Raw genomic sequence first — 18,518 nt, forward strand, 5'->3', positions numbered from 1 at the left:
AAATAATTAAGCCAAACTGATAAGCAAAGAAACAAAGAAAGAAAAAAACAAAAAAACAAAAAAAACAAAAAAAAGAACAATTATACTTGATATAACAAAGGCGAACCAGACCAATATATAAATACAAACCTCAGTAGAGAAGATGGGAATGGGGGGCTGGCCATCCAGGTTGATGGACCGTGCATTTCCGGGAACCACGTGAGTGGATGCCCGGCTCTGATTCTCAAACCTAACCAGCCAGTGCCTCGCTTGGGTTAATGGTCAGTCCTCCACCCCATATTATGCTAACGCTACCCTGATCCCTACTCTAAACCTAACCAACCCCAATTGTGGCCCTAAACCTAACCCTAACCCTAGCCCCAGTTGTGGCTCTAAACCTAACCCTGACCCTGGCCCTAACCCCAACCCTGGCTCCCAAACCCTAGCCTCAACCTCTCCAAAGTCCAGAAAAGGATAAAAATAAGTCCAAGAAGAGAAATATGAAAAAGCTGAAGAAAAATACCAGCAGATACAGAGAGAGAAATAAACAAAAAGCTGAAGAAGAATGCCAGCTCATACAAGAAACAAAGGGGTCCATGAAAAACAAAGAAAGAAGGCTAAGGGTGAAGGATGGAGAGCAAGGTTACAGGAAGGGACAGAAGTTACGGGAAGAGGATTAGTAAATAAATAAACAAGGACAATAAAAAAATGACAAGAGGGTTTCATAAATATAATTTTATTGATTAAAAACAAGAAAGTTCATCATAAATTGACATAAAAGGGTTAAAACAAGCCAATTCAATGGCACAACACGAAACTTTGAAAGTTACGGAACCGTGGACCGGAGGAGTATAAAAGGGACAGAGAAACCAGAGAGCTCAGTTTGGCTCGAAATTCGAAGGAGCAACATCTCCTCACAGAAGCTTAATCAGGCTCTAAAACTTACCTTGTGTGTCCTGGCCTACCTGAAGAAGACAAAGAAATGTCGAAACGTCGTGAGCGCCACCTGCAGGCACACAAAAAAACAAGGGTTAACCAATACAAGAAAAGGAAAAATGGAAATATAAATAATTAAGCCAAACTGATAAGCAAAGAAACAAAGAAAGAAAAAAACAAAAAAACAAAAAAAACAAAAAAAAGAACAATTATACTTGATATAACAAAGGCGAACCAGACCAATATATAAATACAAACCTCAGTAGAGAAGATGGGAATGGGGGGCTGGCCATCCAGGTTGATGGACCGTGCATTTCCGGGAACCACGTGAGTGGATGCCCGGCTCTGATTCTCAAACCTAACCAGCCAGTGCCTCGCTTGGGTTAATGGTCAGTCCTCCACCCCATATTATGCTAACGCTACCCTGATCCCTACTCTAAACCTAACCAACCCCAATTGTGGCCCTAAACCTAACCCTAACCCTAGCCCCAGTTGTGGCTCTAAACCTAACCCTGACCCTGGCCCTAACCCCAACCCTGGCTCCCAAACCCTAGCCTCAACCTCTCCAAAGTCCAGAAAAGGATAAAAATAAGTCCAAGAAGAGAAATATGAAAAAGCTGAAGAAAAATACCAGCAGATACAGAGAGAGAAATAAACAAAAAGCTGAAGAAGAATGCCAGCTCATACAAGAAACAAAGGGGTCCATGAAAAACAAAGAAAGAAGGCTAAGGGTGAAGGATGGAGAGCAAGGTTACAGGAAGGGACAGAAGTTACGGGAAGAGGATTAGTAAATAAATAAACAAGGACAATAAAAAAATGACAAGAGGGTTTCATAAATATAATTTTATTGATTAAAAACAAGAAAGTTCATCATAAATTGACATAAAAGGGTTAAAACAAGCCAATTCAATGGCACAACACGAAACTTTGAAAGTTACGGAACCGTGGACCGGAGGAGTATAAAAGGGACAGAGAAACCAGAGAGCTCAGTTTGGCTCGAAATTCGAAGGAGCAACATCTCCTCACAGAAGCTTAATCAGGCTCTAAAACTTACCTTGTGTGTCCTGGCCTACCTGAAGAAGACAAAGAAATGTCGAAACGTCGTGAGCGCCACCTGCAGGCACACAAAAAAACAAGGGTTAACCAATACAAGAAAAGGAAAAATGGAAATATAAATAATTAAGCCAAACTGATAAGCAAAGAAACAAAGAAAGAAAAAAACAAAAAAACAAAAAAAACAAAAAAAAGAACAATTATACTTGATATAACAAAGGCGAACCAGACCAATATATAAATACAAACCTCAGTAGAGAAGATGGGAATGGGGGGCTGGCCATCCAGGTTGATGGACCGTGCATTTCCGGGAACCACGTGAGTGGATGCCCGGCTCTGATTCTCAAACCTAACCAGCCAGTGCCTCGCTTGGGTTAATGGTCAGTCCTCCACCCCATATTATGCTAACGCTACCCTGATCCCTACTCTAAACCTAACCAACCCCAATTGTGGCCCTAAACCTAACCCTAACCCTAGCCCCAGTTGTGGCTCTAAACCTAACCCTGACCCTGGCCCTAACCCCAACCCTGGCTCCCAAACCCTAGCCTCAACCTCTCCAAAGTCCAGAAAAGGATAAAAATAAGTCCAAGAAGAGAAATATGAAAAAGCTGAAGAAAAATACCAGCAGATACAGAGAGAGAAATAAACAAAAAGCTGAAGAAGAATGCCAGCTCATACAAGAAACAAAGGGGTCCATGAAAAACAAAGAAAGAAGGCTAAGGGTGAAGGATGGAGAGCAAGGTTACAGGAAGGGACAGAAGTTACGGGAAGAGGATTAGTAAATAAATAAACAAGGACAATAAAAAAATGACAAGAGGGTTTCATAAATATAATTTTATTGATTAAAAACAAGAAAGTTCATCATAAATTGACATAAAAGGGTTAAAACAAGCCAATTCAATGGCACAACACGAAACTTTGAAAGTTACGGAACCGTGGACCGGAGGAGTATAAAAGGGACAGAGAAACCAGAGAGCTCAGTTTGGCTCGAAATTCGAAGGAGCAACATCTCCTCACAGAAGCTTAATCAGGCTCTAAAACTTACCTTGTGTGTCCTGGCCTACCTGAAGAAGACAAAGAAATGTCGAAACGTCGTGAGCGCCACCTGCAGGCACACAAAAAAACAAGGGTTAACCAATACAAGAAAAGGAAAAATGGAAATATAAATAATTAAGCCAAACTGATAAGCAAAGAAACAAAGAAAGAAAAAAACAAAAAAACAAAAAAAACAAAAAAAAGAACAATTATACTTGATATAACAAAGGCGAACCAGACCAATATATAAATACAAACCTCAGTAGAGAAGATGGGAATGGGGGGCTGGCCATCCAGGTTGATGGACCGTGCATTTCCGGGAACCACGTGAGTGGATGCCCGGCTCTGATTCTCAAACCTAACCAGCCAGTGCCTCGCTTGGGTTAATGGTCAGTCCTCCACCCCATATTATGCTAACGCTACCCTGATCCCTACTCTAAACCTAACCAACCCCAATTGTGGCCCTAAACCTAACCCTAACCCTAGCCCCAGTTGTGGCTCTAAACCTAACCCTGACCCTGGCCCTAACCCCAACCCTGGCTCCCAAACCCTAGCCTCAACCTCTCCAAAGTCCAGAAAAGGATAAAAATAAGTCCAAGAAGAGAAATATGAAAAAGCTGAAGAAAAATACCAGCAGATACAGAGAGAGAAATAAACAAAAAGCTGAAGAAGAATGCCAGCTCATACAAGAAACAAAGGGGTCCATGAAAAACAAAGAAAGAAGGCTAAGGGTGAAGGATGGAGAGCAAGGTTACAGGAAGGGACAGAAGTTACGGGAAGAGGATTAGTAAATAAATAAACAAGGACAATAAAAAAATGACAAGAGGGTTTCATAAATATAATTTTATTGATTAAAAACAAGAAAGTTCATCATAAATTGACATAAAAGGGTTAAAACAAGCCAATTCAATGGCACAACACGAAACTTTGAAAGTTACGGAACCGTGGACCGGAGGAGTATAAAAGGGACAGAGAAACCAGAGAGCTCAGTTTGGCTCGAAATTCGAAGGAGCAACATCTCCTCACAGAAGCTTAATCAGGCTCTAAAACTTACCTTGTGTGTCCTGGCCTACCTGAAGAAGACAAAGAAATGTCGAAACGTCGTGAGCGCCACCTGCAGGCACACAAAAAAACAAGGGTTAACCAATACAAGAAAAGGAAAAATGGAAATATAAATAATTAAGCCAAACTGATAAGCAAAGAAACAAAGAAAGAAAAAAACAAAAAAACAAAAAAAACAAAAAAAAGAACAATTATACTTGATATAACAAAGGCGAACCAGACCAATATATAAATACAAACCTCAGTAGAGAAGATGGGAATGGGGGGCTGGCCATCCAGGTTGATGGACCGTGCATTTCCGGGAACCACGTGAGTGGATGCCCGGCTCTGATTCTCAAACCTAACCAGCCAGTGCCTCGCTTGGGTTAATGGTCAGTCCTCCACCCCATATTATGCTAACGCTACCCTGATCCCTACTCTAAACCTAACCAACCCCAATTGTGGCCCTAAACCTAACCCTAACCCTAGCCCCAGTTGTGGCTCTAAACCTAACCCTGACCCTGGCCCTAACCCCAACCCTGGCTCCCAAACCCTAGCCTCAACCTCTCCAAAGTCCAGAAAAGGATAAAAATAAGTCCAAGAAGAGAAATATGAAAAAGCTGAAGAAAAATACCAGCAGATACAGAGAGAGAAATAAACAAAAAGCTGAAGAAGAATGCCAGCTCATACAAGAAACAAAGGGGTCCATGAAAAACAAAGAAAGAAGGCTAAGGGTGAAGGATGGAGAGCAAGGTTACAGGAAGGGACAGAAGTTACGGGAAGAGGATTAGTAAATAAATAAACAAGGACAATAAAAAAATGACAAGAGGGTTTCATAAATATAATTTTATTGATTAAAAACAAGAAAGTTCATCATAAATTGACATAAAAGGGTTAAAACAAGCCAATTCAATGGCACAACACGAAACTTTGAAAGTTACGGAACCGTGGACCGGAGGAGTATAAAAGGGACAGAGAAACCAGAGAGCTCAGTTTGGCTCGAAATTCGAAGGAGCAACATCTCCTCACAGAAGCTTAATCAGGCTCTAAAACTTACCTTGTGTGTCCTGGCCTACCTGAAGAAGACAAAGAAATGTCGAAACGTCGTGAGCGCCACCTGCAGGCACACAAAAAAACAAGGGTTAACCAATACAAGAAAAGGAAAAATGGAAATATAAATAATTAAGCCAAACTGATAAGCAAAGAAACAAAGAAAGAAAAAAACAAAAAAACAAAAAAAACAAAAAAAAGAACAATTATACTTGATATAACAAAGGCGAACCAGACCAATATATAAATACAAACCTCAGTAGAGAAGATGGGAATGGGGGGCTGGCCATCCAGGTTGATGGACCGTGCATTTCCGGGAACCACGTGAGTGGATGCCCGGCTCTGATTCTCAAACCTAACCAGCCAGTGCCTCGCTTGGGTTAATGGTCAGTCCTCCACCCCATATTATGCTAACGCTACCCTGATCCCTACTCTAAACCTAACCAACCCCAATTGTGGCCCTAAACCTAACCCTAACCCTAGCCCCAGTTGTGGCTCTAAACCTAACCCTGACCCTGGCCCTAACCCCAACCCTGGCTCCCAAACCCTAGCCTCAACCTCTCCAAAGTCCAGAAAAGGATAAAAATAAGTCCAAGAAGAGAAATATGAAAAAGCTGAAGAAAAATACCAGCAGATACAGAGAGAGAAATAAACAAAAAGCTGAAGAAGAATGCCAGCTCATACAAGAAACAAAGGGGTCCATGAAAAACAAAGAAAGAAGGCTAAGGGTGAAGGATGGAGAGCAAGGTTACAGGAAGGGACAGAAGTTACGGGAAGAGGATTAGTAAATAAATAAACAAGGACAATAAAAAAATGACAAGAGGGTTTCATAAATATAATTTTATTGATTAAAAACAAGAAAGTTCATCATAAATTGACATAAAAGGGTTAAAACAAGCCAATTCAATGGCACAACACGAAACTTTGAAAGTTACGGAACCGTGGACCGGAGGAGTATAAAAGGGACAGAGAAACCAGAGAGCTCAGTTTGGCTCGAAATTCGAAGGAGCAACATCTCCTCACAGAAGCTTAATCAGGCTCTAAAACTTACCTTGTGTGTCCTGGCCTACCTGAAGAAGACAAAGAAATGTCGAAACGTCGTGAGCGCCACCTGCAGGCACACAAAAAAACAAGGGTTAACCAATACAAGAAAAGGAAAAATGGAAATATAAATAATTAAGCCAAACTGATAAGCAAAGAAACAAAGAAAGAAAAAAACAAAAAAACAAAAAAAACAAAAAAAAGAACAATTATACTTGATATAACAAAGGCGAACCAGACCAATATATAAATACAAACCTCAGTAGAGAAGATGGGAATGGGGGGCTGGCCATCCAGGTTGATGGACCGTGCATTTCCGGGAACCACGTGAGTGGATGCCCGGCTCTGATTCTCAAACCTAACCAGCCAGTGCCTCGCTTGGGTTAATGGTCAGTCCTCCACCCCATATTATGCTAACGCTACCCTGATCCCTACTCTAAACCTAACCAACCCCAATTGTGGCCCTAAACCTAACCCTAACCCTAGCCCCAGTTGTGGCTCTAAACCTAACCCTGACCCTGGCCCTAACCCCAACCCTGGCTCCCAAACCCTAGCCTCAACCTCTCCAAAGTCCAGAAAAGGATAAAAATAAGTCCAAGAAGAGAAATATGAAAAAGCTGAAGAAAAATACCAGCAGATACAGAGAGAGAAATAAACAAAAAGCTGAAGAAGAATGCCAGCTCATACAAGAAACAAAGGGGTCCATGAAAAACAAAGAAAGAAGGCTAAGGGTGAAGGATGGAGAGCAAGGTTACAGGAAGGGACAGAAGTTACGGGAAGAGGATTAGTAAATAAATAAACAAGGACAATAAAAAAATGACAAGAGGGTTTCATAAATATAATTTTATTGATTAAAAACAAGAAAGTTCATCATAAATTGACATAAAAGGGTTAAAACAAGCCAATTCAATGGCACAACACGAAACTTTGAAAGTTACGGAACCGTGGACCGGAGGAGTATAAAAGGGACAGAGAAACCAGAGAGCTCAGTTTGGCTCGAAATTCGAAGGAGCAACATCTCCTCACAGAAGCTTAATCAGGCTCTAAAACTTACCTTGTGTGTCCTGGCCTACCTGAAGAAGACAAAGAAATGTCGAAACGTCGTGAGCGCCACCTGCAGGCACACAAAAAAACAAGGGTTAACCAATACAAGAAAAGGAAAAATGGAAATATAAATAATTAAGCCAAACTGATAAGCAAAGAAACAAAGAAAGAAAAAAACAAAAAAACAAAAAAAACAAAAAAAAGAACAATTATACTTGATATAACAAAGGCGAACCAGACCAATATATAAATACAAACCTCAGTAGAGAAGATGGGAATGGGGGGCTGGCCATCCAGGTTGATGGACCGTGCATTTCCGGGAACCACGTGAGTGGATGCCCGGCTCTGATTCTCAAACCTAACCCTAACCCTAACCCTAACCCTAACCCTAACCCTAAACCTAACCACACCCCTATACATAAACCTAAACCTAACCCTTATCCTAAACCCAACCCTTGTTTTACCTTAAACCCAATCTTGGACTATACCTAAGCCCAGCCCTGGCCCTAATTCTAAACTCAACCACATCCCTAACTCTAAGCCCAATCCTGGCCCAAACCTAACCCTGAGCTCAACCGTAGCTCCTAAACTCAACCCTAGAAAGGTAGAAAGAAAGACACAACAATATAATATTATAATTTTAATAATTAAATAAATACATATAATAATAATTCACTTATCACTCTATAACAATTAATTTATTAAGGGGAATAATCTTTACATAGTATATAATACAACATTTCCAAAGCCATTTGGCATTTAGGGGGTTAATTACACACCAATTCAAACACTGGTTAGAAAAAGTTCCGTACGGAACTTGGGAGGGTATATAAGGGAGACAGAGAAGGCAGCTCATTCAGCCACTGCCCTTCGAAGGAGAAGCATCTCTTCATTCAAAACCTAACAGCTGAACATTTTTTTCGTGTGCCCAGGCCTGAGGAAGATCCTTAGCGGATCGAAACGTTGCCGACTGGCACACGCTTCATAAAAATCAATATTTGAATTCTTAAAACTCGAGTTCGAGATATTTTATTTACTTTAATTTGAGAAAACTTAAAAAAGTACAAAAAAAGTATAAAATTCAAAAAAATTCATAAAACAAAAAAATCACAAAAAAATATATTAACTAGAATAACAAAGGCTTCACAAAAGCATTATAACAACAACAACAACAACAATTCAATTGGATATACAAACCCGGACACTTACCTGGAAAATTAACATACTTACCTGCTACCTAAAACAAACAACAGCAACCACAATTGGATACATACAAACCTGGACACTTACCTGAAAAATAAATTTAAAACAATACTTACCTGCAACCGAAAAAAAACAAACAACAACAAAACATGGATGGACAATGGACCACAGTGTCCTATAGGAAGAGGGGTCCACCTTCTTACATGCAATATGGGAACAGGGGGGATGGTGCTAACTGGGGGACGGCCCGTGCATTCTCCCGGACCTACATTGGTGGGTCTGGGGTTTTGATCCATAACCCTAACCCTAACCCTAACCCTAACCCTAACCCTAACCCTAACCCTAACCCCTAACCCTAACCCTAACCCTAACCCTAACCCTAACCCCTAACCCTAACCCTAACCCTAACCCTAACCCCTAACCCTAACCCTAACCCTAACCCTAACCCTAACCCTAGCGCCACCTGCAGGCACACAAAAAAACAAGGGTTAACCAATACAAGAAAAGGAAAAATGGAAATATAAATAATTAAGCCAAACTGATAAGCAAAGAAACAAAGAAAGAAAAAAAGAAAAAAACAAAAAAAACAAAAAAAGAACAATTATACTTGATATAACAAAGGCGAACCAGACCAATATATAATACAAACCTCAGTAGAGAAGATGGGAATGGGGGGCTGGCCATCCAGGTTGATGGACCGTGCATTTCCGGGAACCACGTGAGTGGATGCCCGGCTCTGATTCTCAAACCTAACCCTAACCCTAACCCTAACCCTAACCCTAACCCTAACCCTAACCCCGCATCACCCGGGATTCATTCCCGGGTTCCTATATCCCCCAACCTAACCCTAACCCTAACCCTAACCCTAACCCTAACCCTAACCCTAGCCCTAATCCTAACCAAGCCTGATTATGGCCTAAACCTAACCCTAGCACCTTTGACCTAACCCTAAATTTGACTCCCAAACCCTAACCCTAACCCCCAATCCTATCCTAACCCTAATAGAGACCTTCTGTCCCCGAATATTGTCCCCTGAGGACCGACATCCCAATCTGGGATACACATGCCGCATGGCCTATGACCTCCCATATGGCAACTTCAACATGCTTGGCACTTTCCACATGGCCTATGACCCCACATATGGCAAATTAAACATGTGAGGTACGCTTGAATCCGGGATAGAAGTGTGGAAAGAAGGAAGGAAAAGTGAGGGGAATTGGATGACGGGGAGGGATGAAAACATATGGGAATTGGGAATTTGGAATAGGGATCGGGAAAACTAGGAAAGAAGACTGAAGGAATGGAAAGATGCCTTGTAAGACTCCCAAATCGGGAGCATAGAGAGATGGAATTATGATGGGAATATCGGAGAAAGGAAAAAGGTGGGATACCTGTTGAAAGTCAAAAACAACTAAATAAATACATTTTTATTAAATTAAAACACAAATAATACTTACCTTGGTATTAATAATTACAATTGGAATCTGAAAAGGGAAAAGAAAGGGTTAAAACACAATTTGACATGGGAATATGGGCCAAAAACAACTAAATTCAAGGGACACGGAAAAAATTCAATTCGGCACGAAATTACGGAGGGCGGGTATAAATAGAGGGATACTATGCAAGCAGCTCAGTTTGGCAGAGGCAGCGAAGGAGCAACATCTCCTCCTCCTCAAACAGGTCCAGGTGGCTAGCCTGAGGAAGTCCCAAACGAGGACGAAACGTCGCGAGCGCCACCTAGGGACCAAAATGAATATAGGTTAACCGATAATTGGACATTCTAAAAGCCAAACCAAAAAAATGAAAAAAAACAAAATAAAAAAAGAAAAAAACAAAAAGAACAAAAAAATATATATTTATACTTGATATAACAAAGGCGACTTGACTTAAACGCTATTTAGCAAGATGGGGAGGGGGACTGGCCATCCACAGTGATCGGACCGTGCATCACCCGGGATTCATTCCCGGGTTCCTATATCCCCCAACCTAACCCTAACCCTAACCCTACCCCTAACCCTAACCCTAACCCTATTATTCTGTATGTTACAGTTGGTTTGACATCATTCACTCAAATGGTTGAAGCACAATATAGTTTAGTATTTTGAATGTTGAATATTAAACTTACGTTAATGTCGCTATGAAAGGAAGCTCTGCCTGTCTGAGCCGTAATAAAGTGAAATTGTGTTTTCCTGAATGAACCTGATTGTGTGGTAAGGGACATGAGAGGTTGTGGTGTGTTGTTAGGTGTGGATGTGTGTCTATGTGTGGATGTAACTCTGAAAGTATTAAGCATGAACAGTGGAGGGCTCTTACCTTGTGGATGCTCCCGTGGTGTTTCCAGGGTGGGAGGAGATGGATGTTTTCTACCTCCGATGGAAGACAGGGTTGCTGGTAGGCTGATGTTTGTAGCTGCAGGCTTCAGTCTTATAAGAACTTTAAAGGCAGGTTTGTGGTGGATTGAGAGTCTTGATGCCGGTTCTGGGGCTGGCAGAGCCCTCCCCCATGGATTCAAATTAACTTTATTATTCTAATTTAAAAATGGTTATAGAAACCAATTAAGATTATTTTTCTAAATTTAAAAAAAGGCAACTGAGAAAAAACCACTGTAAAAGGAGGTTTTAAAACAATAAAAAAAGAGTAAATCCTTACACAGAAGAGCCGGGTCCTCAGGGGATGCTCCAGGATGGCTCTCTAAGTCCTATATGTAGTATATTCTGAGGGAGGGAGGTTGGTCCCTCCCCCAAAGGTGTGTGTAGGGTGGTGATTGGAGGAAAGGGACAGGTGGTTAGGGTGTCCAGATCTGATTGGGTTGTTGAGGGAAACAATCTGATTGGAGGTTGGTGAGAAAAGGCCGGTAATAGGAACCATGTGGTGGTTATGTGGTTCATGTGTGTAGCTCACCGGGTTTGTCCCAGCCGGTTCAAAACCCGGTGAGCCCAAAGGAATGTACTTCTTTGTGAGATGTGGTGACTTAACCAACTACAGTCATGTAGTACTAACCCTAACCCTTAAAAGCTTTTAAGCATAGTTGACAATCATGATGGATTCAATTCATGAAAATCTAACAATGGGAGGAAATAACATCTTGGAACACGATGACAACGTGACTGCTTTTAGTTTATAGCACTTATTATTAATAATTAATATATTCTGATTATACCCTGGAGACCTAAAGGCTGCAGATGGAAAGATAAACGGTAAACTGGACTAAGAAACATACAGTTTGACAATGTAATGAAAATAAAATAATAGGATTTAAACAATCAAAAGGCTGCGTGCTATTTAGTGCTGAGAGGCTAATATATAAAACTTAATCCTAACTCATCTTTTATCTGAGAAGTTGAACATTCATGTTATTTTTTGACCCCTTTCCTGCGTTGCCAACGTCCTGCGATATACCTGAGTATTTAATTTATTTCATCTCTCTACGACATTCCTGCCAAAAATAGTACAAATTGCAGTAAAAATTAAAGGTAAAGTCCCCCTGGAGCACCTGGCGCTCCATCTGAACCTTGGTACCCAGGAATAAACACCCTTCCCTGGATAAGAACCAGACCGAGTCCCTCTGGACCTCCAGGGATCATAGAAGTATTAAAGCCACAGTTATGAAGTTTATCTTTATTTACATGAAACTGTATGTATATACATATATTTATATCAATATGTAATAAGTCACATTTATAAACTTAGGGAGAAGAAAAGTTATTTTATTAACTGTTTTTTGTTTTCTGCTTGAACTTCAAACAAAGGGACAAATATAAAGCTTGAAGTTCATTTAAAGGAGCATAATAGCTAATAACCATAATATCATGTAAATCTGGTCTCATATTGGTTTTATTTCTATTTAAAGAGGAGCAATAATATGTTTGGCTACAAAAACATAAAAAACTAAATGAGAATAAACATTATTACATGTTTTAACAGAATATAAACACTTCATCCTGGACAGATGATTCAGAGTATTTAAGGTTTCCAACCTGAGAGTCGGGTCCTCCAATAGGCCACAAGATGAGTGTTTATGATGTTTCAACCCTAAATATACTGAAGCATTGTATCTAGCAGATATCGCTTTTAAGAGGAGCAGTTGATGTATCCTTCAGCTCGTTTGGAGATTTCCTGGCGAAGATCATCCACTTGTTTTAACAAACCAGCAACGACAGCAGCTTTCTGCTGTTTACTGCTGATTAGCTGCTGGATCTTCTTCTCCACGTCTGACAACACAGAAACACACACTTCACTACTCTTCATACCACTACTGTACAATACTGCTGATGATACTAACTGTATCTGTATATACAGTAGTTCAGGTTCTATTTACATAAGAAAAACACTTAAATAATTAAAAATGAGATGCCAAAGGTCAATAAACATATTAGGGAGGATGTTAATTAAAGGCCAGTCTATATAAGAGGTGGCCTCTTTCATTTCTGCAGGTAGGTTCAGATGCTAACCCTAACACTATGCCCTCAGTGTTTTTATGTGTGCAGTTCTGTGGGAGCAGCAGGTCATCAGAGGACCTCAGGGTTGGGACATTATGGGTTAGGGTAAGGGTTGAGCAGGTTGGGACCCTCCCATCAGGGTTAGGGTTGAGCAGGTTGGGACCCTCCCATCAGGGTTAGGGTTGAGCAGGTTGGGACCCTGCCATCAGGGTTAGGGTTGAGCAGGTTGGGACCCTGCCATCAGGGTAAGGGTTGAGCAGGTTGGGACCCTCCGATCAGGGTAAGGGTTAGGGTTGAGCAGGTTGGGACCCTCCCATCAGGGTTAGGGTTAGGGTTGAGCAGGTTGGGACCCTCCCATCAGGGTAAGGGTTAGGGTTGAGCAGGTTGGGACCCTCCCATCAGGGTTAGGGTTGAGCAGGTTGGGACCCTGCCATCAGGGTTAGGGTTGAGCAGGTTGGGACCCTCCCATCAGGGTTAGGGTTGAGCAGGTTGGGACCCTGCCATCAGGGTTAGGGTTGAGCAGGTTGGGACCCTCCCATCAGGTTAAGGGTTAGGGTTGAGCAGGTTGGGACCCTCCCATCAGGGTTAGGGTTGAGCAGGTTGGGACCCTCCGATCAGGGTTAGGGTTGAGCAGGTTGGGACCCTCCCATCAGGGTTAGGGTAAGGGTTGAGCAGGTTGGGACCCTCCCATCAGGGTTAGGGTTAGGGTTGAGCAGGTTGGGACCCTCCGATCAGCGTAAGGGTTAGGGTTGAGCAGGTTGGGACCCTCCCATCAGGGTTAGGATAAGGGTTGAGCAGGTTGGGACCCTCCGATCAGCGTAAGGGTTAGGGTTGAGCAGGTTGGGACCCTCCCATCAGGGTTAGGATAAGGGTTGAGCAGGTTGGGACCCTCCCATCAGGGTTAGGGTAAGGGTTGAGCAGGTTGGGACCCTCCCATCAGGGTTAGGGTTAGGGTTGAGCAGGTTGGGACCCTCCGATCAGCGTAAGGGTTAGGGTTGAGCAGGTTGGGACCCTCCCATCAGGGTTAGGATAAGGGTTGAGCAGGTTGGGACCCTCCGATCAGCGTAAGGGTTAGGGTTGAGCAGGTTGGGACCCTCCCATCAGGGTTAGGATAAGGGTTGAGCAGGTTGGGACCCTCCCATCAGGGTATGAATGTGTGTGAATGGGGTTAGGGTTATAGTGCGATATAAGTACAGTTCATTAACAGCATCTCGGAGCCAGTGTTGAGTAGCAGACATTGGTTGGATATTGGTTCTCATTAATAGCCTGGTGGCTGAGATCATTGCAGTAGTAAATGTGACTACAGACAAAGGTGTGAATGAAGGTTTTTAAATCTTATTTTGTTACAAATTATTAGACTCAAAATTTCTGAAGAGACAGAATTTATGTTGGAGTTAAAATTGAATTCAATCTAAAATCAGACCCAGGCTGAGATTATTAGCCAGGTATCTCATTATGAAGATTCCCTTCTTGGCCCAGTCAATAAAGTAAAAGAAAGTAATAATAATGGAGGAATTTACAATGGTTACAATGATGAAAGTATTCAAATGAAAGGTAATAATACTACCTTCTATGAGTCGCTGTTTGTCCTCCACTTGTCTCCTCAGCATCTCCACTTCGTCCACGATGTTCTTCAGACGTTTTCCAGCTTCGTCCTGAACTGTCTGGTTCCCTTTTTCCTGCTTTAAGACCTCAAACTGCTTCCTCACATTGTCCAGCTCCTGTTAAAGACAGGGTTAGGGTTAGTCTGTGGTAACCATAGCAACAATACTGCAGGTAATAACAGGTGGAACTAACAAAACTGACATAACCATGAGTTAAACTACTGATCATTGTGGTACTGGGTCTGTAATCTTACCGTCTCTGCGTCTTTACTGCTGTCTGTAGCTGAGTCCGAAGCCTCTTTGGCCTCTTCGGCTTGCTCTCGGTTCTGGTCAGTTTTCCTCTTGAGGGCGTCGATGTCGTCCAACAGCTCTTTAGGTCGAGGGCTCATAAGCTTCGTCTCAATGTCGCCCAGTTTGTCTGTAATCTGAGGACACGAACGCGTTTAGACAGGATGAATATACATTTAAAATGTTCAGTATATTTATCAATCTTTACTTCTCGGATTCGGTCTTTGGCCATATCCTTGTCTTCGCTGGCGGTCTCCAGGTCGTCGTTGGCTTTGCTTTGAGCTTTCTCTGCTTCATAAATATCTTGGCTGATCTTCTTCATATCGATGTTCTTCGTCTGTTCCCTAAACAACAAAACGCAACAACGTGGCTTCAACAAACAGAGATTTCTCCACTAGGAAGTAGACATTAGTTCATTATAGAGGAAGGTATAGAGCTAGGGTCAGGGTCAGGGTTTAATGGGTTTAATGGGTTAGGGTTAGGGTTTAATGGGTCAGGGTTAGGGTTTAATGGGTTAGGGTTTAATGGGTCAGGGTTAGGGTTTAATGGGTTAGGGTTTAATGGGTTTAATGGGTTAGGGTTTAATGGGTCAGGGTTAGGGTTTAATGGGTTTAATGGGTTAGGGTTTAATGGGTTTAATGGGTTAGGGTTTAATGGGTCAGGGTTAGGGTTTAATGGGTTAGGGTTTAATGGGTCAGGGTTAGGGTTTAATGGGTTAGGGTTTAATGGGTCAGGGTTTAATGGGTCAGGGTTTAATGGGTCAGGGTTAGGGTTTAATGGGTTAGGGTTTAATGGGTCAGGGTTAGGGTTTAATGGGTTAGGGTTTAATGGGTTTAATGGGTTAGGGTTTAATGGGTTTAATGGGTCAGGGTTAGGGTTTAATGGGTTTAATGGGTTAGGGTTTAATGGGTTTAATGGGTTAGGGTTTAATGGGTCAGGGTTAGGGTTTAATGGGTTAGGGTTTAATGGGTCAGGGTTAGGGTTTAATGGGTTAGGGTTTAATGGGTTAGACACCAACTTGAGCTCCTGGGCTTTCTGTAGCAGGTCCTGGGCATCCTTGGCCTGCTGTTCCAGCTTCTTCATGTCTGCCTGGAAGTTGGTGGCATTGGACAGTAGATCGTTGATGGTACTGATCATGGAGCGGATCTCATCAGGTGATCGTGGTAACTGGATGTCCAGCACTGCTCGGGCCATCTTCTCGATATCCTCTGGAGGAACCATCTCATCTGTCACATGAACAGTAACCCGGTTACAGCGGTACCAGAATCAGCACTGCTTCACATTAACTGTGATATTAAACACTGACCCAGCAGGTAGTCTTTGACTCGCTGAATGAGCTCCTTGGTTTGGTTCTTGTCTCTCTCCCAGCTGTCCGTGTTGTTGTTGATCCGATCCTGAAGGTTCTTGGTCAGAACTTTAGTGTTCTGAGCCACCTGTTGGGCGTCATTGATCTGAAACAGAATAAACACTCAGTACTATTAATGTGTTCATAGTCTCAGGACTGTTAATGTGTTCATAGTCTCAGTACTATTAATGTGTTCATAGTCTCAGTACTATTAATGTGTTCATAGTCTCAGGACTGTTAATGTGTTTATAGTCTCAGGACTGTTAATGTGTTCATAGATAGTCTCAGTACTATTAATGTGTTCATAGTCTCAGGACTGTTAATGTGTTCATAGTCTCAGGACTGTTAATGTGTTCATAGTCTCAGTACTATTAATGTGTTCATAGTCTCAGGACTGTTAATGTGTTCATAGTCTCAGGACTGTTAATGTGTTCATAGATAGTCTCAGTACTATTAATGTGTTCATAGATAGTCAGTACTGTTAATGTGTTCATAGATAGTCTCAGTACCAATAATGTGTTCATAGTCTCAGGACTGTTAATGTGTTCATAGATAGTCTCAGGACTGTTAATGTGTTCATAGTCTCAGGACTGTTAATGTGTTCATAGATAGTCTCAGTACTGTTAATGTGTTCATAGATAGTCTCAGTACTGTTAATGTGTTCATAGATAGTCTCAGGACTGTTAATGTGTTCATAGATAGTCTCAGGACTGTTAATGTGTTCATAGATAGTCTCAGTACTATTAATGTGTTCATAGATAGTCAGTACTGTTAATGTGTTCATAGATAGTCTCAGTACTATTAATGTGTTCATAGATAGTCAGTACTGTTAATGTGTTCATAGATAGTCTCAGTACTATTAATGTGCTCATAGTCTCAGTACTGTTAATGTGTTCATAGATAGTCTCAGTACTGTTAATGTGTTCATAGATAGTCTCAGTACTGTTAATGTGTTCATAGATAGTCTCAGTACTGTTAATGTGTTCATAGATAGTCTCAGTACTGTTAATGTGTTCATAGTCTCAGGACTGTTAATGTGTTCATAGTCTCAGGACTGTTAATGTGTTCATAGTCTCAGTACTATTAATGTGTTCATAGTCTCAGTACTATTAATGTGTTCATAGTCTCAGGACTGTTAATGTGTTTATAGTCTCAGGACTGTTAATGTGTTCATAGATAGTCTCAGTACTATTAATGTGTTCATAGTCTCAGGACTGTTAATGTGTTCATAGATAGTCTCAGGACTATTAATGTGTTCATAGTCTCAGGACTGTTAATGTGTTCATAGATAGTCTCAGTACTATTTATGTGTTCATAGATAGTCAGTACTGTTAATGTGTTCATAGATAGTCTCAGTACTATTAATGTGTTCATAGTCTCAGGACTGTTAATGTGTTCATAGATAGTCTCAGGACTGTTAATGTGTTCATAGATAGTCTCAGTACTGTTAATGTGTTCATAGATAGTCTCAGGACTATTAATGTGTTCATAGATAGTCTCAGTACTATTAATGTGTTCATAGATAGTCTCAGTACTATTAATGTGTTCATAGATAGTCTCAGGACTGTTAATGTGTTCATAGATAGTCTCAGGACTATTAATGTGTTCATAGTCTCAGGACTGTTAATGTGTTCATAGATAGTCTCAGTACTATTTATGTGTTCATAGATAGTCAGTACTGTTAATGTGTTCATAGATAGTCTCAGTACTATTAATGTGTTCATAGTCTCAGGACTGTTAATGTGTTCATAGATAGTCTCAGGACTGTTAATGTGTTCATAGATAGTCTCAGTACTGTTAATGTGTTCATAGATAGTCTCAGGACTATTAATGTGTTCATAGATAGTCTCAGTACTATTAATGTGTTCATAGATAGTCTCAGTACTATTAATGTGTTCATAGATAGTCTCAGTACTGTTAATGTGTTCATAGATAGTCTCAGGACTATTAATGTGTTCATAGATAGTCTCAGTACTATTAATGTGTTCATAGATAGTCTCAGTACTATTAATGTGTTCATAGATAGTCTCAGTACTGTTAATGTGTTCATAGTCTCAGGACTGTTAATGTGTTCATAGATAACCCTCCTCCTGCTCCTAACCCTCCTCCTCCCTCCTCCTGCTCCTAACCCTCCTCCTGCTCCCTCCTCCTGCTCCCTCCTCCTGCTCCTAACCCTCCTCCTGCTCTCTCCTCCTGCTCCTAACCCTCCTCCTGCTCCCTCCTCCTGCTCCTAACTCTCCTCCTGCTCCCTCCTCCTCCTGCTCTCTCCTCCTGCTCCTAACCCTCATCCTGCTCCTAACTCTCCTCCTGCTCCCTCCTCCTCCTGCTCTCTCCTCCTGCTCCTAACCCTCCTCCTGCTCCCTCCTCCTGCTCCTAACCCTCCTCCTGCTCCCTCCTCCTGCTCCTAACTCTCCTCCTGCTCCCTCCTCCTCCTGCTCTCTCCTCCTGCTCCTAACCCTC

General features: G+C 41.7%; 1 protein-coding gene across 1 annotated transcript in view; it reads right to left on the minus strand.

Annotated features, from left to right (window-relative positions):
- Positions 1 to 12,453: 12,453 nt before the first annotated feature.
- lamb4 (laminin, beta 4) overlaps positions 12,454 to 18,518 on the minus strand; it is a 41,862-nt gene continuing 35,797 nt past the window's right edge. The window contains 6 exon segments of the mRNA XM_062420652.1: positions 12,454 to 12,593; positions 14,389 to 14,542; positions 14,680 to 14,850; positions 14,922 to 15,057; positions 15,732 to 15,939; positions 16,020 to 16,164. Coding sequence (XP_062276636.1) covers positions 12,454 to 12,593; positions 14,389 to 14,542; positions 14,680 to 14,850; positions 14,922 to 15,057; positions 15,732 to 15,939; positions 16,020 to 16,164 — 954 coding nt within the window.

This window comes from Scomber scombrus, chromosome 6 (genome assembly GCF_963691925.1).
Source record: "Scomber scombrus chromosome 6, fScoSco1.1, whole genome shotgun sequence".
Lineage (NCBI taxonomy): Eukaryota > Metazoa > Chordata > Actinopteri > Scombriformes > Scombridae > Scomber > Scomber scombrus.